The 25031-nt window shown below is 47.2% G+C and overlaps 1 protein-coding gene across 4 annotated transcripts in view; it reads right to left on the bottom strand.

Moving 5' to 3' along the window:
• Positions 1-25031, bottom strand: part of CACNA1D (calcium voltage-gated channel subunit alpha1 D) — a 309771-nt gene that overhangs the window by 100597 nt on the left and 184143 nt on the right. For all 4 annotated transcript variants that reach the window (XM_069475891.1, XM_069475893.1, XM_069475890.1 and 1 more), the window contains exon 9: positions 8513-8682. In XM_069475891.1, coding sequence (XP_069331992.1) covers positions 8513-8682 — 170 coding nt within the window. The remainder of the gene's footprint in view (positions 1-8512; positions 8683-25031) is intronic.

The raw sequence follows: 25031 nt of genomic DNA, 5'->3' as shown, positions 1-25031 counted from the left end.
GCATCAATCCCAGCCTCCTGTTCATAAACCCTCTGCAAACATTAAAGCTAAGTCAGTCAGCCCCATCTCTGCCCCTCACTTATTGTCCAGCCTCAGGCAAGTTCCTGCTCCTTCTTCCCCTTCTCTTGGGGCCACAATGTGCTGAGTGACGAGGGGCTTATATCCAACAATCTCTCCATTCCTTTCCACTTTTAGGCCTTCTGATGACACTAGGACTCTCAGATAACCCTCGGTCAGACTAGGCCTGGGTTGTTCCCGTCTACTTCCCATACCCTCCGCGCTCAGCACTCCCATGGTGGCAGAGGTCACTTCAAAGACAACAGTGCAATGTGTCCCCTCTGCTCCCCTGGAAGTTGGCTTTGTGTCCCTGCAGTCTGAATCTTCTCAAACAGACTCTTCCTCCAGAGTTATGTGACCAGGGCTGATCTCGGTGGCAGAACTAGGTGGCGTGTGCCCGTGTACACAGGCCAAGGTTTGTGCTGCTGTCGAAACACAGGCAGTGACTCGAGCAGAGCAGGGCACCAGCTGCTCACATAACTGCCTGTCGGGAATGGGCCTGACTGCCACCTCAGGGTTTCTCATGGCAAGTGTGCTTAGCATTATTTTAGATCATAGCCGGAAACTTAACTGTTTCCCACATGAGCCCACTCTCACTTGCAAAGGCAAGTGCTCCAAAATCTTTGCATCCCCAAAGTCTAACTTTCAACTTCATTCTTGAAGCTGCCACTACTAGCTTTAGCATAGTCCTGAGCAAACCAGCCAGAGACTGGAAGACCAAGAAGCCATTTGAAACATGTAGCCTAGGAAAAAAAAAAAAAAAAAAAATCAATCAAATAACATTATTGGAATTTCTAAACAGTTTAAATTTAAAAACATCATTTGGGGAAAAGTGATTAAAAAGTCTGTCTTCCAGTCTAAGAATATTCATGCTGAATCAAATAATTTTTTTTAGTTGGTTCAGCTGCTTCTCCATAAGGTACAGTTCAAACAAAAAGGAAACTGCAATGCAGTCTTGATAAGGACACACATTGTGGAGAAAGACAAGAAGAGAAACACCAGGACCAAGTGCAAAGAAATCAAGCAATTAAAATATAGGCATCTTCCAAACACACCACACGGCACACGCATTTCACACGATGCCTATGTGCAAAGAAAAGGTATCAGAGATCTCGGGGAAAGAGTCTGCAGAAGAGAAAAGTCCAATCTCAGTAATTTACCGTGATCTTTAGCCCTGCGTTGGCGAAAGCAGCAAAACTTCCTTTTCTTCTTATCCTCTTTTAGCAAGTCGGCCACTGTGACCCCTTCAGGTTAAACACAGGCAATTTCATCACAGAGCAGCAGAGGGCGGCAAGAGCAATGTGATTGCGGGGCCAAGGCAGCCAGCCCAGAGGACTCAGACCTCAATATGCAAACCTGAACCAGTCCTCCTCCTCTAGCCCAGGATATAAACGGTAGAGGGGAAGTGCGTGTTCTATAGCTGTTACACAAAACACCTGTCTTTAGGAAACTGTTGCAAATCAACAACCAGGTAACTCACTGTGAATCACGGTTTCCAGTGTTTGGCCTCCCATTCAGGGAGGGCCTTAGGGAAAGGACACTTCAGGGAGCCGGGAGTCCTGGGTGCTGACTGGCTGTGTGATTCCAACCAGCACTGCTACATGGGCAGGACAGGTGGGAGTTCAAAAGGTGGCTTCTGCACGCTGACACGCCAGGTCTGATCCCAGCCCTGCCACTTTCTGGCTGAATGACTGTGGACAGGCTACCTAATGTGGCTAAGCCTTAGTTTCCTCACCTGTAAGATGTCAATAATAGTTGGACCTGGACCTCATAAGGTTATTGTAAGAGGTAAATAGTAAATAAGGTAATATAAGCAGCATACTCAGCTTGGGCAAGGCATGGTCCACCGTTACTATCATCATCACCGCTACAACTCTCCAAAGACCACCAGGGTGCAAGAAAAAATGATTCTGGGATCTCTAACCCAACCCCTTTCAACTCCATCATTCCAGGATCACCCCTAGCTGGCTCGTCTTTGGAGCAGAGGCTGCACGCTCCAGGGAAGGGAAGCGTAGAGGCAGCGTGGGGAGCCAGCCAGGGAGCAGGGGCACACGCACCTGCGTGCACCCTTGGTGGGCAGAACACTCCTGCTTCCTAAGATGGGCATCCTTCCCGACACAGCAAACCTCTTTCTTGTAACCGCACCCCCAAGAACATAAGCGTGAGTGTGCAGACACAGCAGCATGCATTTGTGGGTTTAACATGCAGACTGCAGGAGAGCATGGGTTCAAATCTCAGCTCTGTCATGTAATGTCATGTGGCCTTGGGAACTGTGGTTCAGTTTCCTCATCTGGCACGTTCCCATCTCACAAAGCTGTGTGAGGAATTACGAACTCATGCCCCCTTGGAACAGTGTCTGACACATAGAGCACCCCACAAATGCTACTTAGGGTTATCCTGTGTCTTTCATTCAACAAATAATTGAGTACTCATGTGTGTGACACACACCGTGCTGGGTGCCAGCCACACAATGGAGAGCAGACACAGAGCCTGCTCCTGCCCCTAGGAGTTACAGTCTTCCGGTAGAGAGACATAAATCACACCATAGCACAAATGAGTGTGACAACACAACTCTGACAACTGCCGTCAGGTAAAGGTCCACAGATTATAGAGTATACAGCCCATTGTAGCAGACTTTATAACAGCAATTTATTAAAAATAACCAAAAATTTTGCTCTAAAAACATAGGAAGATGTCTATGGCACACACAGTTCAATGAAAACTATCTGTGCTGAGCATCTCATGGTGGGAACGTATGAGAATGCTGGCGATGCAAAATCACATGTTCTTCTGTGCATAAAGTGAGGTCTAAAGAACAGGACCCACACTGCAAGTCCGGCTCCCTCGAGGGAGAAGGAAAGGAGAATTTTATTTTTTATTTTATATACTTTGATATTACATGAATTCTTATTTTACTTTTGTAATTAAAATATATTAAAAACAAACAAACCAAAAGAAGCCTGACTTGGGAGTCTGCAAGCCTGGCTGGAGAACCTGCTCCTCCTCATCCCCACGGTGAGGCAATGATCCCTAAGTGCATCTCCCACCAGCTCGTATGAGGCTCAAGGTGGCGCAGATGTGAAGGTGCCCTTCGAAACCACTGCTACTTTCCACCACCCCGGTGGAGACGGTCCGCCTGGGGCAGAGGACTGATCCCAGTGCCACCCGGCGGGGACAGCGTCCAGCCGCTGACCTCTCCAGGCAGCACCTCCAGCTGCCTCTGCAGCCCAGCAGCCGACCCGGACACACGTCTACCATGTGCCACTCCACCCGCTGCTGCTTGCTCTAAAGCTCTTCATTGAATGTTTTCAATTTTAAACTTGTGCCCTGAGGTAGTTTAATTGTGATGAAAGAAGTTTTATAAATCGAAATTTTAAAACACAATATTTTAAAATAGGACCCACAAATTGCCGTGCCTTATGCTTACAGACAGCTGTGCTGTCCTGGTTTTCTGCCCACCCCCAAAGCAAGCATCCCAGTGAGAGGCACCTAGGTGGCACGCACAAAAGGGAGGCGGCGAGGGCAACCTGTACGCTGAGCCCCGGGGCAGCAGAGTCCTGGGGGACGCAGGCAGGGACAGCACCCGCAGCCTCTGCGACCGCTGAGGAAGCAGAAAACAGAGGCTTTCCTTGTGGTCCAAGTCGAGCTTCAGGTATCGCCTCCTCGGGCATCAAATATCCCCACTTAGAGGGATTATTGATCATTAATAGTTCCCACAATAAAACTGCCCTGCTTTTCTGGCCAGAATTTTAGAATGAGCTCCCTTTAAAACGATTTCATTATTTTTAATACTTTTTTTTTAAAGACTAATCACTGACAATGAGAAGAGTTTAAAATAGAATTCTAGGCTTCCAGATTTTAATGGCCCTAGAAAAACTCCATTGTTAACTCAGAAGCAGCTGCATACGTCTAAAAAATCACTTTGAGATTTGGCAGGGTTTCTTAAGAAACTTGAAGCTCAGCAAAAAGTTAAATAAGTTATCCTTGAAAATTTACCAAATGCTCAGGAGGTAAGTCCGAAGGGAATTTTGTCCATTCAATTAATTTTGTAACATGAGATTTTTAATGGCGAATTACAAAATTGACAATTTAAATAGTTCATGAATGCACAAAGCTAGAGCTACCTGTAACCAGTCACTAGACAGCTCAAGTAGAGATCTTCGCTTAAGTAAATGCCTGGAACAGTGCGACATTCAGCCACTGACAGCATCCAAGACTCAGGAGTTCCCACCCCTAGAGCTTCCTATTAGAAGAACATCCAGGGAATTTTCATAAAAAAGAGCCACCCCTGGCTCCCACCCCAGAATTAATCAGTTTTAGGGGGTGGGGTTTGGCATCAGGAAGTGTTTAAGCTCCCCAGGTGATTGCAACGTACAGCCAGCACTGGGCACCACAGATGCAGGCAATGACATTTAGCAGATCGGGGAGAAAAGGGAATGTGAGCGCACCTCCCAGTACCTGACTGGACATCTGTTCTCTGACAGCGAGCACCGACAAACTGGAAATGAACTTCAACAGCCAGAAAGCTGTGCTACCATATCTCAAACATGACCCAGTCGTAGGTTTGTTTCCATCAAGACTTATACTTTCTGAACAGCAAACTATAGGGCAATGGTCCTAAAAGTGGTCCTCACCCTGAGGTTGGTTAGACGTCTAGTAGAATCTTCAAAATTATCCTGTTTATGTTTTACTGGAGTCTGATAACAACAGCAGCAGCAAGTACTATAGCTATGATAACTCCTGCCAGTCACGGAGCCTTTGATCCTCACAATAGCCCCATGGGTAGATACATATTTATCCCCTCCTTGCAGACAAGGCAAGTGGGGCTAAGAGATGTTGAGTAGTTTGTCTAACACTGAAGTCCAAATTCCAAGTCACAAAACTCAATTGCAGCTCTTTCCAGAGAAGGAGCATCCAAATGCCCTCCAGCCCAAGCCTTTGCCCCTGTGAGCTCGTGGCCATCTGCCGTTACTAATGACTTCCTATAGCCCACCCCTTGCTCATCCAGGCTGAGGTCCAGGAATTAGGAAGTGCCGCTTCCCACACTTTCACTTAATTCCTCAACGTCTGGACAGAAACTACTCAACTCACATCCAGGACCCAGTTGAAAAGGGCACTCAGCTGAATTAGCACCCCAAGCCAGTGTGGATGAAGCCAGAAGCCCCAGAGGTACCATCAGAGCAGGGCTGGGGTGTGAGGCATGTGGGGTGATCTCACTCCCAGGGAGGATGCTGACACCCTGACACTGGTGCTGATGGCACCCACACTTCTACCACCTGCTAATCAGATGCACAGGCAGCCCCAGACCTGGCATGGACGGGTGGTAAATCCACGACTGTTTGTTTGGTGAGGAGGACCTTGTGGGCCTCACTGAACCCTCCTCTCCCGTGGTTTTCTGGCTGTGACAGAAAGAAAATGGCGGTGGCCACAGGAGGCCCCGGGGAAACCTCAACTGCGCTGGCGTCTCAGAAGGTCTGGGCTGCCGAAGTCTATGCTCAGCGAGGTTCCCCTCGTCCTCGCTGGAGGAGACTCGCAGCTCTCTGCTTAAGGCAGTTAAATCTCAACATGGTTCCCACAGTCTAAGATTTACATCTTTATTTAAAACCCTCATCACCAAGGGCCTGGAAATCTGATGACTCAGAAAGCACTCGCTCCACAGGAGGCCCCAGCACCTGGCAAAATGAGCTCAGGAAAGAACAAGGGTGCACTACAGAAATATTTGCCATTCTGGATCAAACATTAAGCTAGTTAATCATTTTGAGTCACACATCACTGTGCACAGCAGAAGCAATAATGCTGACATTCCAAAGACACAGTGCAGTTTCATGGGCTTGGGAACCCAGCTACAAGGTTAATTCTGAAGATCTACGAGACTTTTAAAGGGGTTTTGTTTCTTCCTTATTTATATTACTGAGTGATGCATTTAAGGGCCCTGAACATCTATCATTTTCTGCACCTTGTTGATGCCATTTCCTTAGCTTGAAAAGCTCCCTGTCCCTACCTTCTGCAGCCAAAGGCTGCTCACCCCACAGAGCCTTCCTTGCAATCCCCCCACCTCCCCACTGCCAGCATCACTGCGCCCCTCTTGGCTCACACGGCAGACCATGGTCCCTGACCATGGGCCCAGCTTCTGCACTCTGTCTTACACGAGGCCACTGCTCCTCCCTCTTCCCTTCACGGTAAGTTCTCTGAAAGGCAGAATAATTGATTTTGTCACTACACTGGTCAGGTTCTTTGTAGGCAGTGGCAGGACAGAGGAAATGCTGGGCTGAGATAAAATAGTTAACCCTCAGGACACTGCCTTCAGCCTAGTGCAAATCCTTACTCCTCAAATCACAGGCCATACAACTCCATCACAAACAATGCCAGCAATGCTGGAACATGGGTCTCTATTTCTAGAGGTGAAGCAGTAAAGAGGTGAAAGCCCACTGGCCTGTAAGAGGGCCCCAGTCAGCTCCCCATAGGACACATCCAAACTAGCAAAAAACTAGCCCTGCCTGGAAAAAGGGACAATATTTTCCCTGGCTTATACCTCACAGGCTGCATGTTGGGGTTAGGAGTGGGGAGGCAGGGGGCTGGTGGACCTCTGAGGGCAGCATCCGAGCTGCAGTGTGCAAGTGAAGAGGAAAAGGGCTGGGCAGGCATCCCCACGCTGCCCCCCCCTGCTGCCAGCAGTACTGTGGGTGCAGGAGCTCTGCCAAGGCCATGGCTCCAGGTGGGCTCCAACTCCCCCGACGGAGAGCTGTGCGTAGGATGGGCAGACACTCTTCTTACATCTAATCACCTAGCAGACACATCACCAAGTTTGGGACTCAAATGAACGTCCATTTATAAACTCTGATCTCATTCGACAAACACAGTCAGCTCTAGAAATGCTCCCAGTCTTCTGATCCTCAGGTGATGAAGCCCTGGCCCCTTCCTGAGCCTGGCAAAACACAGGGAGGATGGGGAAGAGGGAGGCCTGCACTCTGTTGGCCCCCCATCAGCACACAGGTTGGAGAGGGCCGTACCACCCACAACAGAAAACACCCCACCCCACAGCAGCAGAGTCCCAGGCTGGAAGAAAGGCAAAGGCCAATTCAGTCAAGAATCCCCTCCACCGTGGCCTCTCAGCCCCAGCTGCCACACTCCACTACCTGCAGAAGAGGTGCCACCCCTCCTGCTGCAGCTCACCCTGGCCTTCACACCCTCTGTGCTCCAGCCAAATGCAGGGCCCACTGCATCCTCCCCCAAAACCTGGCCTCTTCGCGCCTCCCCAGGTCAGATTGTTTCTCCTGACACTGAACTGTCACAGCTCATATCCATCCATCCGTCAAGGCCCAGGGCAAATGCCCCCAGCCCTGTCCCAGACCTCTGCTCTCAGCTCCTGTGGCACATGCCTGCCTCCCCTCGTGCCCCGTGGCTCTGTGTCCCTGTGCTGCATTTATGTGTGAGCAGGCCTGCCCCTCCCTAGAGGGCAGCAGGCCCTCTCAGGGTCTTCCTGTGCCCAGCCCCAGGCCTTGCAGAGCGCACGAGTGACTGCATGACAGCCGAGGGCCCTGCCCAAGCTGGGCCTTGCTCAGCCATCTTCTGTAAGGGAGGCCAAACTCAGTCTCCCAGGCCCCTCAAAGGACATGCACCCTTGAATCACGTTCTCGGTCCTTATTAACAGCTGTTCTAGACTGGAAACGAATCACAAACATCTTAGTCAAATGCACTGCGGGATCTCAGCTTCCACTTCTACCTGAGGCACAGATGGCCCCAGCAAGAGGAAGCGCGTGTCTGTGGGAAAAGTATATGGTAAAACATACCCCGTGGCTGACAGTGGCAATTAATTCCAGGGACTGAGTTACCAGGCTTTGCCTCCTGCAGGAAGTGCTCTAAGGTGCCTAGTGTCACAGTGTGGGGTACCGGGTGGGTTGGCTGCAAAGCAGTTGTCACTGACTCATGTGCCTCGTAACAACTGCCTGGAATGCTGAACTGGTTTCTTCCCAGCCTCGGTGGGCTGAGCCTTCGACTTCACATGGTCAGCACAGGTGGGGGCCACTTCAGGCGGCATAAAAGTGGAGAGGGACCCTGCTCTTCAAATTCTTGTGCATCGCCGCTGTTCACTCTGAGGAGAGGGCAACCATAACCTCCTCTCTGGTGGTGCAAGACGAACACACGTCTCACCACGCTCTGTGCCCTCACAGAAACGGGCTCACGGCTTTCCTGAGGGCAACAGTGAATATGTCTGCCCCTCCTCGCCATAAAGCCACCTTACTAAATGCAAGTCTAAACCCCAAACCTCAGGCAGAAACTCAGAGTCAGTGCAGATGCACTTGTCTCTGTGTGATGTGTGCGGGCAGAAGGAAGCAGGTGTCTGGGAGGAGGTCATCCCGTTCGCAGCCTGGGTCACCGGGGAGGCACCCCGCTGCCTGGGGTCTGGACCGCACCCTGGGTGTCTCTCGTCTGGAGCAAGAGGGGCTCTACGTACTATTTCGTTTGCCTTCCTCTCCTCCTTCATCCTCATTCTCGGGATCGATATCTTCTGCTTGGGTAATCCAATCCAAGTAGCCCTTTAGATCCTCTTCCAGCTGCTGCTTCTCCCGGAGCTTCTGGAAGTCTCCCCGTGCTTTAGCCTTCTCTCTTTCCTTTGAAAATTCTCTGAGGGAGGCAAAGAGAACACGCACATGTCAGGACATCCGTGGGGACCTGCACCACGAGCCACCTGCCCTGCTGCACAACACTGTGGCAGGACACACAGCACTGAGTACAGCCACATTAGCACAGCAATGGGAGCCACACACGTGGACAGGACATAAGACAGTGTCTTCCTAAGCGAGACTGTGGGTGTCAGAGTTGCAGAGACCACACCAACACACATGCATCATTTCTTAGAAAATTCGCTCCCTTCGGGATGACAGTGGTCCCAGGGAGCCCCGGCCCAAAACACCATGTGCTGTCACGGTGGGCCTCTGACACCCCCACCAGGGGCCTGAACTCAGAGAGGCCCCACCTTTCCCAGAGCCTCCTCAGGTATCTGGCATCACACTTCGAAGGGAAGGGACCCAAGTGGGCCAAGCTGTGTCAGAGAGTACCCGGTTTAGGGCTTCTTCAATACTTTTGGACAGAACTTTGCATTCATATTGTGCGCTGACCCCTGTGTCCAAACCGAGAGCTCTAAGGGGGGAGCGCGGTCCTTCCCAGCGCCCACATTGGGCTCCCTCCCCACCACCTGCATGTTCAGGCCAGAGCAGTGGACAGGGTCAGGGCAGACCCACCTCACAGCCCAGAGGGGAACTCGAGCACCGAAGCACTACTATTTCTCTTAACCCTTGCTATTTGTCACCATCTTCCCCCTGAAAGCCTCCCCTGTAGGAGGGAAAGAGGCAGTACAATGAGTTGCCCATTTATGGGAACACCTGCCCTGGAAAGGCTTTGGCAGACGTGTAAATGTTCCCAACTGTTCGCTGTTTACGCTACCTTCCGTGTGTGCAGTCCTATATCTATGCATACGTACAAGACCCCACATTCGCCCAGGCAAGTCTGAGAGTCAGTTGGATGATTACCCAATTTTTATATACAATGAACCGTCTGCATTTCCAACCGTGAATTGTTACAGGAGCCAAGATACGCACATTACGGATTTAGTAAGTACAATTAAAAAGCTGCTCAGAAAGCAGGTGAGGTTACAGCAATGCAGCGTCTGCACACAGACCCTGAGATTCTGCCTTGGGTTACCTCCGTCTTCTCGCCTTCCTTCCGATTCAAACCTGCGCATCTCTCTTTCAAGGACCTGGCTTGTTAACCCCACCCAACTGACAAATGGAGAAACAGCCTGCTTTCACCAAGCTAAGCCCCTTTTACTCCCCTCCCTCAACTCCAGGCTGTCAAGGGGCCGAACAGACACTTGAACACCCAGTGATGCTGATACTTCAGATAAGAAACCGGAATCCCTGCCAAAGTGCCACCTTCTGCCCACAATTAGAAACGATCCCACTCATTGTTCCTACATCACCCCACTTTTCGGACTCCCTGGAACCTATCCTTGGCTCTGTTCGGGCTGGTCCATCTTCACTCTCTGGGAAGTGAGGAAGGAGGCAAGGCTTCCCAGTGTGCTGGGTGCAGCTCACAGAGACCTGACCCCAGGGATCTGGAGAGTGAGCAGGAGTTGACCCAGCTCCAGACATGCGCTTTGACCTTACCATAAGAAAGCATTCGTCTCGGGGAGAACACTTCCTGTCTCAAAAAAGAAGGGACTCCGTGGGCAGTGGCTTGCTGCTCACACATACCATATCCTGAGAATGGTCTGGGGTTTCTAGAACCTCCTGGGCTTCTGAGATATAGGAAATACATAAGTCAGCCCAGGGTAAATTCACCAAATTACTCTGAACTCTGAAAAAGTCACACTCAACAGAGAATCACATCCCTGAACAACAACACAAGGGCGTGGAGTGTCACGTGTCAAGTGAATTACATAATCTGTTTTCTTAAATACATCGTAAAGAACAAGCGGAACTATAATTCTATTATACCAAAAGGTATCCTAGTGCTGATCTTTCTGCACATTTTGATTCTGAACTTAGCATACTAAATTTAGGTGATTACATTTAAACAGGGTATTCTTATTTTGGATTCATATCATATATGAGTTCTTGAAAAAAATTTACGGAGAGAGTAAAAGAGTCACCCCATGAAGCTTAAGGACTTTATAAAATGAAATTTTGCTTTAATATCATATTTTATACATTTTTAACATTAGAAATAGAAAAATCTCCTCTGTAACAAGCTGCATCACTGTTGCACATTCTTGGCGGCTGGGATGCAGCTAAGCAGGCAGAAGTCTTTAATAAAACCCTACCATGACTAAAGTTCCTGAGAACAAAAAACCCTGCCAAGTCCTGGTTTATTTAAAATAGTAGTCACTATTACAAAAGCTCATATAACAAAGCTGTTACCATAGACCCTCTGAATTGATTTTAGACAGTTCCGAATGGCGTGATATTCAGCAGGCAACTAACACTTACTGATTTGGACAGAACTGAGATTTACGCGGCATAAATCTCCTGTTGGCTATGGGACAGGGTGGAGGACAGGGGCAGGGAGGTGGGGTCTGTGTGATAAACCCAGCTGCTCCCTTGGCCCTTCTGGACCATGTGAGCTCCTAAGTCTGAAGACCTTGGTTCTAGTCCCAACTCCGCCACTTTTCTGTTCTGAGCTTCAGTTTCCACATGCAAGACAGACACAATGATGCCTCTTCTTCTGTTTCACAGGGATAAATTCCATAAGATGGAACTTCAAAAAACACAAAGCACTGTACAAATGTTAAGTTCAAGTGTATAATTTTTAGTTGTTGAATCTGGGCATAAGAGAGAAATAAAAAAGGCAAAATGGAAGAGCTTTCTCAAATACCAATGGGAGAAAAATTAGAAATAGCTCTGAATGGGCTCTAAACTGCCATGACCCTATCAGAGCTGGGGCACACACAGAAGGACACATGGATCCTAGGGCTCAGAGTGACCATGATGAGCCTGAACCACTCTCTGCTCAGTTGAAAATAGCCCATTCCCATCACACCCAACCCTCCAACCCTCCGTTCCAGAAAATCTCCCTGAAGTCCACTGCACCTTGTAACAACCTCAGTGAATGATAAAAAAAAAAAAAAAAAAAAAAAAAAAAAAAAAGGGACTCCATTTTGCACAAGAATTCATCATATTCTAAGAAGCCCATTACTCAGAGATTAAATCACAGTCACTGTTAAAAGAGCTTATTTATCACAGCTATCGTAGAAACCGTCAGACTTTCACAAGCGACTAAAAATCCAACTGTTACATGCTGGGAGGCCACTTGTTCCAAGATGGAATTTTGTTTGTGGTATGTCTGACCAGAAGTAAAGAGAAATAAGAAGTGTTTGGACAAAAAAGCACACATCGAGTGCTACCCTTTGCACACCAAAGAAGGGGAAATAAAACGTACCTCTCTCAGTATCTGAAGGACAGAGCAGAAGGGCGAGAAGGGACTAAGGTTGGAGTGACACCCCTAAGTGCACCTTTTTCTGTAGTTTTGACAGTGGGAACCCTGTTAATGTCCTTCACATTAAGCATTTTTAAATTAAATCAACAAGGATGAGAAGAAAGGAAAATACCCCTAAACTGAAAGTGAATTAAAACAAACGAATCTGACTGCATTTCAAATGAACACCATAACTACACTGAGGGAGAAAGACACAACTAATTCAAGCAGCTTGTGAACATCTGATGACCTGCCCTCAGTCCTGGGCAGGGCTGGGGTGAGGGATGCACAGCAGACAGACACCAAACTCTTTTTAGGAGGATTTTTGGCTAGTGATGTGGATGAGACCATTCTGAAACTATTTTAGATGTATTACAGGATTTAACAAATGAGTAAATGTGTGACTGTTGTTGGGAGCCAGAGTTCTCACCATGGAAAGAGGGACACAGAAACACCGAACGGAGGAGGACTGGAAAGAACCCTCTGGCAACGGACTGGAATTGGAGGTATAGGTGTGAACTCACGATTTCTAAAATATGTTTATTTTAAAGTCTGATTTCTGACGTCTGATATTTAAAAGATGTCGGTCCATGAGTATGTGTATGTATATGTGTATAGAAATGCATACGTTTCCTAGTTCTGTCTGTTGGAAGGATCTAGACACAAGGCCTGAGCACACGTGGCACCCACACCTTGATCTCTAATACCATTCTCCATTAAAAGAAACCAGGGGTCTTTGGAGAAATGGCCAATTCCAGGGATGGGGCAGGGTAGGTACAAGATGAAGAAAATAAGTGCTCAAAAGCAAAAACATGACGGAGCCATGCCATAAGAATACAGGAGCTAGAGAAGCGCCTCCCACTGGCCAAATCTGAAAAAATTTCAGCACCAAAATAACTAAGAACAGTAATAAATTATAATAATAAAAAAAAAAAAACAGTCCATACCCTTTATGGATAACAAAAAAGCAAATGAGATAAAATATTAATAGTGAGTGAATCGGGGTACAAGGGTATTGGATTTTTCATTGTATTATTCTTATTCTTGCAACTTTTCTGTATGTTTGAAATTATTTCCAAATAGAAAAAAATTTTAAGTGCTTAGAAAATGTAACTGCACTAATCAAATGCAAATTTATGTTGTCACATACACATTTTGGTTTGCCAGCTTGATTGTAAGCTCCTGCAGGAATGGACAGTGTCGTCCATTTCTTACTTATTTCTTCCCATGTCTGCTTCCCCATGGTGTCCACTGCAAACAGGCATCGGGAAGGCTTTGCACAAAAAAATGCACCCAACAAAATGAGCCCTACTCCCAACTCCTGTAGGAGGCCAGGCTACATCCCCCTACAGGACGGAAAGCCCACAATTGCTGGAATCGCCCAGAAGCAAGAAGCGAGCACGTCCAAGCCTATACCTACCGTCTGGAACAGCCTCCACAGCAAGCCTGCCATTTCTCCTTATCATTTTCAGGCCTCACATGGTGGATTTTCTGTCTCTAGGTCATTAGAAAAATCTTCCGTTTCATCTCCTTTTTAAGGAGCAATTACTCAGTAAGGAATCTCCCTGATGGCCCAACAGGACACTACCATGGGCCTCACGCAGGCCAGCTTGCACACACCCCACCACGGAGGCCACGGAGGGAGGTGCAGCCAGAGCATTCCCCTGGAGCTTGCCTCCCTCCCTGCTCCAGCAACTGCTGCAGACCCGGACTTCGCTCGGGCGCTGTCCTGCTCACAACGGCTCGCGTTTCCTTACTGCTGCCCTCCAGAATCAATAACAGATGCTTCAGCCTGGCATTCAAGGCCTTCCAACCTTCTCCCAGCTTCCATTCCAGCCTCATTCACCCATCCTACAAACGTATACCTTGTACTTTGGCCACACTCTTCTCAATACCTCAACCCTCTGAGCCTTTGTCCACATGAGCACAGCCTTCTCCCACCTTTGAATTACCATTCAGCTTTCAAGACTAAGCTCAAGTCTCACGTTTTTGGTGATATATTTCCTGGCTACCCCATCCAAATGTGTTCTGCCCACCTCTGAATCACCAGAGCACTCTTCTCTTGGAGCACCAAGACACAGATGTGTGTGTCCCCTCCTCCAGGCAGCCCCCTCGATACTGCATCCTGCACAGAGCCCAGCACAACGCCCCACCCCATCCTCCCTGGGCAGTGTCAGCTGTGAGGCGGGGACTGCTATCACCCTCCTTATCTGGAACCTGAGGCTCAGAGAGGTGGGACTCACAAGCCCCTCTCGCTGCCGAATCCACCCTCCTAAGCACCCCAACGTGGCACCTGGGAGGCAAAGGCAGGGAGCAGAGAAAGAAGAGGGCAGGGGCCTGGAGGGTCGAGGATCAGAAAGAAAACAGGCAATAATCAGTCCAGGAAGGACCTTAAATACAAAACCAAGGAACTTGGATCACCTCCGTATAGGCAATGGGAAACTGATGAAAGTTTGATAGGACTTTTATCAGCTTTATTTTATAGGTGTTATGTGTAAAAGAGGAGATCAAAATAAGGAGACAATGGTGGTGGGAAGGCCAGAAGGCGTCAGTAAGTCCTTCCCCAGAGGGGCACCCAGCAGGGCCTTTGGTAGAGACAAACGCCTCGGCGGGGAAGCCGGGGCACGGGATGTTCCAAGACCTCAGTCTGCCTCGCCCAGGCCCACACCACACAGGCTGTGCCCCTCTCTGGCTGGCACCTGGCAACACACTGGCCCGCGCTGTGTCCAGCTGCCGCTGTAACGCTGGTCTCCTTGGCCTCCTCTGTGGCTCACCAGGGAAAGCAGGAAACCCGACTACTGTGAACTGGTCCCTTCCCCATTTCCTGCTTCTTTTCCCGGGCAACAGTCTGGCACCCTCTCTCAGGCCTGGCAGCCAAGAAGTTTGGTGGCATCAACACCCAAGAAGCATGAGGGCTGAGTGAGTTCAGAAGAAATGGCTGTAGGGTGGGGGTGGTTCTGACTACAGAGCAATGGTATGGCCCTGTCCCCACACCCAGGCCCCGGAAAGACCCTGAGACGGGAAAGATACACACGATGGCACAGCCTGAGCCCACGGCCCCCGTAAGCAGCCCTCTACCCATGACTGCGCCAGCCCCAGGTCCCACCCAACAACCAACAGCAGCTCAGCAGAATCTGAGCCCGCACAGCTTGGAAGTGACATGGGTTTCTGCAAGACAGCGTGGGTCCACACCATGTCCTCCCCTAACAGAAACAGACCTCTTGTTTATTCGGGTTTTGATTTACAGTCCTCAAAGTATCTTTATGCTCACTGTCCACAGGCTGCTCATGGCCTCGGTGTGAAACAGGCAGGGCAAGGGTTTTCACGTCCCTTCCACAAAGGCCAACACTGAGGCTCAACAAGGCAACGTCACTGGCCCCACATCGTGTGCCCAGTCAACAGCAAGACAGGGCCACCAGCCAGGCCCCAAACCAAGTGTCTCTTCCCCCGGCCTGCCTGAGCCACGGCCTCCTGGCTCAGGAGGAAGAGATGTGTGAGCTGGACACTCACTGGTCAGGACTGGGGGGTGGTGGGGACAGAAAGCCAGCTCTGCTTCCCACTGCATTTTCTTCCAGAGGAAGGTGACAGCCAGCTTGCTGCTCATCTCCCCACCTGGTGGCTCTCATTCCTCCTCAGGAAGCACCACTCCAGGGAGAGACTCCCTGCCCCAAGCCCCGATGGAGCCCCCAGGGCCTAGGGGCAAGCCCCATGCTCCGCAGAGAGGCCCCCTGCCCTGACATCCTGAGCTGTGGGACGCCTGGCTCGGCCAACACTCTCGGAGAGCGAGCAGCGGCCTGCAGCCAGCGGTCACACGCAGATGGAAAGGCTGAGCACACGGGACTCCACAGACACAAGACGACACACAGGCTGCTCTGGGAAGTCTTGTTTCTCAAATGCCCCATAAAATAAATGAGCCACTGGAGATCATCTTGATTTAGATAGAGGATTTTTTTTCTTGGGTGGCAGTGCTATTTGTTTTAACCAGATCCACATGAATAAAAATGAGACAAACTAAACACTTTGATGTTTATACACACATGCCAAAAAACCCCAAAACAAAACAGAACACACAACAACCTCCGATGAGTAGTACCAACAGAATCACTAGGACTCAGATTTCTAGTAAAACAGAGACATCAGAATTTCACCAAAAAACAAAGGCTGTATTATGAAGCCAGAGAGAAGGGGGAAGTTGAAGAAGTAAACCACTGATTTTTATCGGCGTAGGCCAGCCTTCTTTAGCGCTAAATTACTTCCCCTACACAGACATAAAGGAAATGAAACAGAATGAAAAAGTAGTTTGGTTCAAAGAACATTTTTATGGTTAAATCTAATTTTTTGGAAAGCACATAGATTCAGTTTCTGCTCAAGGAAACTAGGTATTTTGTTAAAAAAAAAAAAAAAAAAAATTAACAGTAATGTGTGATTTCACAACAAAAAATTTTTTTAATCAGTGGTACTGGTTCAGCTCAAAGTTCATCAAAAATCATGGTCTTTGTTCCAGTTTTCCCTCAACCATGAAAAGCCAGCGATAGTCAGAGGATGTTCTCTCTGCATGAGACAAACAGGCCAGGGTGGGGTGGGGGCTTGGGACTGCAGCACCCGGCCCGTGCCAAGGAGATGGGCTCCCTCCCAGGTGACGTCCCTGGGGGGCAGACAGCTGGCCTGGGACAGCATTCTCCAGGGGAGGCTGGCCGCTGGGGGTGCTCGGGAACCGCTGGGGGCAAAAGGGAGGGGGGAGAATGGAGGGCCCTCGTTTATACCGGAGGTATGTTGACGGAAACGTCTCTGACAATCACACACTTAAATCATCAGACCACATCATGGCTATTCCCTGGGGACTCAGGACTGAGATAAACCACGGTGACTCCTCAAAAGGTGTCCCTTACAAATAAAGGGATTCCCTGCCTCCTAATTTTTCCTGGTGTGTTATGAAATTTTCGCAAAGTGATACCCTTTTCGTGTCCTTGGTGCTTTCCTTGACACAAAAGACTGAAGATGCTTTTAAAAGAAAATAGTTTCCATCTTTTGGGAAGACAAAACACTTTCAAAGTAGGTGTTTCCTGGCTTTTAACCACTAGGTTGAGTTGTCTGCCGTGAACAAAACGCAGGAACTTAGCAGCTGGACCACCCTGCCCAGATGGAACCTCAGCAGCCATTCACACGGCTCTCCCCCTGAGCAGGGCCCCGGGGCCGCGGATGACGCGAATGAACATGCCCCCTATGTGGCCAACTGGTTTCTCTCCTGCCTCCTTAAATTCCATACTCTGGTCACCCTGGGGTCCACTCACTTCCCCCAAGGCAGGGGCTCTCTTTCTCCTCTAGGCCACTGTGTGTGCTATTCCCTGCGTAAGCCTCAACTGTTCTTCCAGATACCACCCTGCTCAGCTGGCCGAGGATATGAGGACATTTCTCTAATGTCCATAGGATCCCCTGGACTAGAATCCTGCTTTTGTAGAATTTATTTCACAGTCCTACAATTGGGTACTTAATATTTTCTTTTGCTCACCCGACGGTAAGCTCTGGGAGGGAGGGGTTGTGTCTGTCTTATCTTCATATACCAGTTCCCTAACACAAACCCAGGCCGTTAGTAGTTTCTCCATAAGAATCGGCTAGATAAATTAATAAATACTTTTGTAAGTGTGGATTTTACATTAATGATGATCAGAAATCAAAGACATGGACATCTGGGCTCTGCATTGAATATATTTGGGCACAAGTGCTCGTGTAACTTCCATCACCCAAAATTATACCCATCGTGCCATTAAAAAACAAAAACAGAAAAAGTAGCAGTCCTGTAGAAGTCTAAAAAAAATACACACACACACACACACACACACACACACACAAACAAACACATATGCAGAAATAAAGTATCCCAGGCATCTGAGAATGAAATATGCTTTCCTTTCACTACATTTCCTTGTTTGAGGATAGAAGAGTTTCCTTCTCTTTGAAGGGTTGGTTTCCATGGCTACCAAACACAGACTAAGACTTCTAGCAGAAAACTTCTCCCAGTGATGAGAATCCACACAGGTTGCATGCTAAAAGTTACAGACTTATCTCAATCTATTTTTATTTAAACATATTTTAACAGGTATTCTTCAAAAACATGGGCTCTCCTGCCTGACATCAGTCTCTCTCAATGAAATATATCACTCAATCAAACAAGCCAAACTGATATCATCGTATATTTTCATGACAGGCTTCAAATACTGCTACTTAGGAAGTCACTTAAGAAACACACTTTGCTAGACTTGATAGATTCCAGTTTTTAAAGAAAAATAAGAATAATGTATACCTGAAGTCTGGCCGGGGAGTTTGGCAGAACCATTAAAAACAAACCTGTCTGAAGGCACCAGCACCCCCAGGGCATGTCCTACTTAGGTGCCAACACAGTTTGCTGTGTCCAGGGCCTGGCTACACTACCTGGAATGGACCAGTGGCTGGATGTGCTGCTCAAAGAGCTGCTGGGGGTTCCGTCTGCAGAGACCACCTGGACCCAAGGAAGAGGCTGAGATTGAGCCCCCTTTTGGGGTGTCCCCAAAGCAATATTTGTAGGAAATTCAGCCAAATTGCACTCACTGGCCATGTAAAAGGCAAGCCCCTGGTGAGCTGCGCCGAGAAGGGCAGGAGGAGTGCCCATCGAAAGGCAGGGTGGGTGGGAAGTGTCTTCTCTGAGCTCACAGAGTAGCCGAGGGAGACCAAGGGGAAGAGCTTCATGTCATGCGGGAGGCTCGGGGACTGACAGATCCACCCTCCAGTAACACGGCCCCAAAGGACCACTTGAACTGCAATGAGATTTGTCCACATGCAGATTTAAGAGGAAACATAAATCAATTTCTCTGAAACCTCCATATTCCATGGCTCCACTCTGCTTTGGGTAATTAATTTCAGGAAGAAAAAAAACCCCAGACAAAGCAAGAATAGAGCAGCTCAGGATGTATCAGCACAGACACGGTCTAGTGGACGTGATCCCACAGAGGGTTCCCCCTCACCACACACACAAAGAGCTTCCAGCTGATGAGAAAAGCAGCCTGGGCTCTGGAGGCAGATGCATCTAGATTTAATTCCTAGCCTTACTACTTACTAGCTGTGTGACTTTGAGAGCATTGATAAACCTCTCTGAGCCTTGATTCCGTTGTCTGTAAACTGAGGCAAAGAATACTTACTTCACCAAAATACTAGAGGAGATCAAACAAAATAAATGGAATAAAGCACCCAGCCCAGTGCCTGGCATGTATCCTACCTGCTGTGTTAACAATGATTACAAGCCATAAAGAAGAATCCCCTCACACAATCTACACCCCGGACTTGACAATCTAAATCCACAGACCTCTCCTCCTTTTGTGAGGGCACAGGCCACAACCACCTCCCACGTCCATGCCTTCATTTCCATCTCCACCTCTGCACCCCGCCCGCCCCACTGTGGCAGCCCCCAGCCCCAGGGCTCTCCTCCCTCCACTGCACCTGGGAGACATCAGCTTTACCTTCCGGGAGCAGCTCTCAACCATCCCCTCATTTCAAACCCTTCAACAGCTCCCATGGCTTAGAGGAAGAAACCTCGTCTCCCTCGGTGGGCATTCCCAACTGGGCATCCGCTCTTCTGCCCTGGGGCACTCACTGGCTCCAACGGGCACGAGGCATCAGGCCCCGCTTGCCTCGCCATTTGCTGGGAGCTGGAAAGTCTTTTATTTACCATCCTTACAAGTCCTACCCATCTTTCAATGCCCGGCTGGAGCCCAGCTTCCTCAGGGAGCCCCCCCCCCCTGACCTGCCAATGCCCCCCTGCACTCCTAGGACATACTTCTAGGTGCAGGTTTGATGCTAGAACACACCTGACTGATAGCCCAAGAGGGGTGTATGGCTGGAATACACACGGGGCCCTGGGATTCCTGGGCACATCTCTGTAGGCCTGTTCATAAGTAACAGCTGATGATTCAAGGACAGGTGGGCCCCGGGGGACAGCACACCTGTGTGCAGGTGTATGCCATCACCCACTTAATCCTTCAGATGCAGCCAAAGGCTCCAGGACACAGAGGCTGAAAAGCCCCACACACTTGGAGGCTCTGAGGATGCCGGCAGACAATGTAAACCAAGATTTATTTAAAGCAGAATTTCATAAGAATGACGTTCAGAATGGATTAATATCTTATCCCTGAGTCCAAACCAAACTCTTCTGACAGTCAGACTTAAAGAAATCAGGTTAATGCTCCAACTGCCTCTCCCCGTCCTGGGGAGGTGTGGGGCCCTGGAGAGAAATGCTGGCAAGTGAGCATCCAGAACTTTCCCAACTCCCAGAAACCACCTCCCGGGAGACCACAGCCAGGCCAGTGTGGGGCACCTCTCACATGTGGAAAGGTCCTTCGCTTCACAAAGTCCCTTCCTATCCATTCTCTCTTTGGCTCTTAGGACAGCTCTGAGAGGAAAATCACGGAGCAGATGGGGCTATCTAATCTTAGGGCTGAAAAAACCTTGGCTTGGAGCAGTTACATATATTGACTAAAGTCACATCTCTAGAAAGCACAGAACCAGGACCAAAGCCAGGACTTCTGCCCTCTGACTTTGAGCTCTTCCCACTGTAACACAGAGAAACGACAACCACAGCAACCAGTAATCCCCTCGGACAAAGGAGCCACCGTGGGCCGGGGCAGCACACGGATCACAGCCACGAGCACTGCCTTAGCCGCAGCTGGGCGGACACTGAGACCACGCCACCAAAGTAACCAAGCCCCAGGCTGTGTCTGTTGAGACTGAAGCTTCTGACACCCACTGAAGACTGAAGCTTCAGCCTTCCCCGTTCCCTCCGGAGTTGTTGCTCCGTCGTGGCAAGCCTTCCCTTACCTCAACTGTTCAGAGGGATCCCACGTTCTCCTTGCCTTGTGTTCCCTGCAGCCCTTTCACACCTCGCCTACTGCAGGGCCTCCGTGCGTCCCAGTTCTTCTCCACATCTAAGCCAATACTCCCTCATCCTGTGATGTAAAACCAAACAAAAATCCCCATCCTTTGAGGATGGTGCCAGTGGGCCTCGTGACCTCCCCTTCTGCTGTGCCATCTTGTACTGAAGACTATGACTCATGGCTCCCAGCCTTCCTCTCCGTCCCAAGTTCTACCATCTCCCTGGGGGACTCCAATAGCCCCAGCCCGCCCTGGCCAACCCCTGGCTTTTCAATTCCTTGACATATGAGTCTCCAATAACCACCTCTTTTGTGCTACTTCAGCCACCCGATCCTACTGTCACATCCTACATTTTATCACCCCCAAATCATGAGTTCAAGCCTTCCTCTCTCTGGCCACAACCTTCTCTCATGCTGGCTGATTTATTCAACTATTCCTGCTATAAACATTCGAAACTCTCTGAAATGTCCAGTCCAATGACACTTCCATTTTTTCCCAATCTGTTTGGCCTCTCTTTTCCTCATAATCCACCTTAGATTTCATGATCCATTATTATAGTGATGTCCTTGCTGATATCCTAAATTCTCTTCCATCTTTTTACTATACATACATAGCTAGTGAAACCCTCACAGCTAATAAAGCTCTCCTTTTCCATATACAGCTAGCAAAAAGCTCAAATCCTCCCTTTCTCCATGCCTGGATAAGAACAGCCAAGCATGGCCACAGGAAGTCATCCAATGGGATATGCCAACATCAGTGCAGACTCATCATCACCAGCTTCCAAGAGCAGCTCTATGCTACCAATCATTGACATAGTTTCTCTGGTCCAATCACTTTCTCATTCTCCACTATGACTATTTTGAGCCTCATCCTCTCTCCTCAAACATATGACTCTGCCACCTACACCTCCTCACCCTCAGCAGTTAACCCTGCCTCCTGCTTCGGAGAAACTAGGATTTAGGCAGGAATACTCCCAGCTTTCCACTACCAAACCAAACTCACATCTGCCTCATCGTATCTTCCTTTCTTCTCACTACATAGAAAAGTATCTTCTCATAATACTGTCTTCTGACATCTCAACAAGTTGAGTTTTCCAATCCATGATCATCATATGTTCTTCCATTTATTGAGGTCTTCCTTAATTTCCTTCGGCAGAGTTTTGTGTAGAAGAGGTCTTATATGTCCTTCCATGATATTTAGTCCCAGGATCTTGATTTTTTAATCTTCCATGTCTCTACTTAACATTTTGAATACACGGAATACAATTACAATGACAATTTTTATGTTCTCTGATAATTTTAACATCTCTGTGAGTTCTTAGTTGGCTTCAATTGATTTATTAAATCTTCTCATTATGGGTCATGTCTTCCTGCCTCTTTGCATGCCTGGTAACCTTGATTGAATGCCAGACATAAAGATTTGTCTGGTGCTAGATATTTGTGTATTCCTATAAATGTTCTTGTGCTTTGTTCTGGGATGAAGTTACTTGGATCAAACTGTTTGATTCTTTCAGGCCTTGCTTTAATGATCTGCTCGGTCAGTCTGGATCATTGTCCAGTCTAGGGCTAATTATTCCTCACCACCAAGGCAAACTCTTCCTGAGTACCCAATGGCCCATCAATTATGAGTTTTTCCAGTCTGGCTGGAAAACAGGCAACATTGGCTGGTGGGAACAGGCAATATTCCTGGCCCCGTGTGAGTGCTGAACACTGCTATCTCTAATCTATGCTCATATTTTTTTTCCCCACCTTAGGAAATCTATGCTCATATTTTTTTTTCCCACTTTTCTTTCATACATATGCTGAAACATACTCTGCTGAATACTTAGGAGACCCTCTCCTGATCTCTGGAGTTCTTTCTGTGCAATTCACTCCTCTGTATCACTCTGTTCTGCATACTCCAGCCACCCTGGTCTCTGCAGACACTTAGCTTCATCTCTTCAACCTTGGGAGACCACATGGCTCCACCTGGGTTCTCTCTCCTTGCACCATGGCCCAGGAACTCTTGTAAGCCAGTAAGCTGGGGCAATCACGGAGCTCATTTCATTAATTGCCTATATCTCATGGACCACTGTTCTTCATTGCCTGATAGCCAGTGTCTTGAAAACCATTGTTCCATAGACTGTCTCTTTTTGGTTTTGTTGTTTCAGATAGGAGGGTAAATCCAGTCCTATTATTCCATCTGACCAGAAGCAGAAGTCTCTTTTAATTTTATTTTAATGGTATTTTAAAACTACCTTTATCAAGATACAAGTCACAATAAAATGTACACAATTTAAGTGTACAGTTTGGCTAATGTTGATACCCATGTAAAGAAGACCCCAATCAAGATACAGAACATTTACATAACAGCCCCCACAAGTTGTCTCATTCCCCTTCCTAGTCAACCCCACCTTCTACTCCAGAAAATCAATGATCTCATTTCTATCAGTATGGATTAGTTCTATCTGTTCTAGAACTTCATATGTTATCTTTTGTATCTGGCTCTTGTTTTTGATCCAGACACAATAACTGATAATATGGTATTAGTACTTCATTCTTTTTTACAGTTGAATAGTATTTCAATGTGTGAATATATCTTAATTTATCTATCTATTTACCTACTAGACATTTGAGTTTTTTTCTAGTTTGGAGCTACTATGATAAGGCTCTATGAATGTTCGTGTACAAGTCATTTTGTGGACATAGGTTTTCATTTCTCTTGGGTAAATACCTGGAAATGGAAAAGCTGGGCCATATACTAAGTATATGTTTAAGTTTATGAGAAACTGATGAACGTTTCCAAAGTGGTGGTACTATTTTATGTTTCTGTGAGCCATGTATGAGCATATCAGTTGCTCTACACTCTTGCTGACATTTAGTATTGTCAGTCTTTTTGATTTTAGCTACTCTACTACATACATAATAGCTTCCCTGATGACTAACAATATTGAACATCTTCACATGTACTTACTTATTAGCTATTGGTATATATTCTTTTTTAAAGTATCTGTTTAAGTCTTTTGCTCCTTTCAATTTCTAATTTCTGAAGAACAGAAATCTATTTAGAAAACATTTATGCATTTAGCTTTCCAATTAAATCTATGGTCTATTTCAAGTTAACATTTGTGTCTGGTGTGACCTAAGGGTTAAGGTTCACTTTTCACACGTATCCAGTTTTTCCAGAATTGTTTTACTGAAAAGACTGTCCTTTCTTGATTGAATTATTTAGAACCTTTATCAAAAAGCAATTGACCATATATATGTATTTCTAGATTCTCTGTTCCTTTCAGTTGTTCTAGGTATCTATCTTTATGCCAAATAATACTGTATTTACTATAGCTTTATGGTAAGTCTCAAAATCAGATAGTGTAAGTTTTCCAATTTTATTCTTTATCAAGACTATTTTGGTTATTATAGGTCCTTTGCAATTCTACATTAGTTTTTAGAATCAGCTTGTCAGTTTCTTTAAAAAAAAAAGGGGGGGCTATTAAGATTTATAATGGGACAACACTGAATGGATAAATTCGAGGAAAATGGACATCTTAACAATATTGAGTCTTCCAGTTCATGAACATGGTATATCTTCATTTATTCAGATCATCTTTAATTTTACTAGTCACTGTTTTGTAGTTATCAGCATAGAGGTCTTCAATATCTTTTTTTATATTTATTCCTAAATATTTTAATACATGGATACTATTATAAATGATTTTTATAAAACTCTATTTTCCACATGTTTGCAGCTTGTATACAGGAATAAAATTCATTTTTGTATACTGACCTTGTATCCTGTGACCTTGCTATATTCACTTATTAATTCTAGTAGGTTTTTAGTTGAATTATCAGGATTTTCTACATAGACAATCATGTCTATGAGTACAAATGGTTTTTTTTTTTTTTCTTTCCTTTCAATATTTCTGCCTTTTATCCCTTTTTCTTGCCTCTAGTACTTTCGGTATAACATTGAATAAAAGAAGAGAAAAATGCTTACCTTGTTCCTAATCTTAGGAAGCAAGTGTTCAGTCTTCCACCATTAAGTATGATATCAGCTATAGTTTTGTAGATGATCTTTTTCAGGTTGAGGAAGTTCTCGTATATTCCTAATTTACTGAGAGTTACTAT

The sequence above is a fragment of the Eulemur rufifrons genome, chromosome 7 (assembly GCF_041146395.1).
Source record: "Eulemur rufifrons isolate Redbay chromosome 7, OSU_ERuf_1, whole genome shotgun sequence".
Lineage (NCBI taxonomy): Eukaryota > Metazoa > Chordata > Mammalia > Primates > Lemuridae > Eulemur > Eulemur rufifrons.
This window is presented reverse-complemented; position numbering and strand designations above follow the sequence as displayed.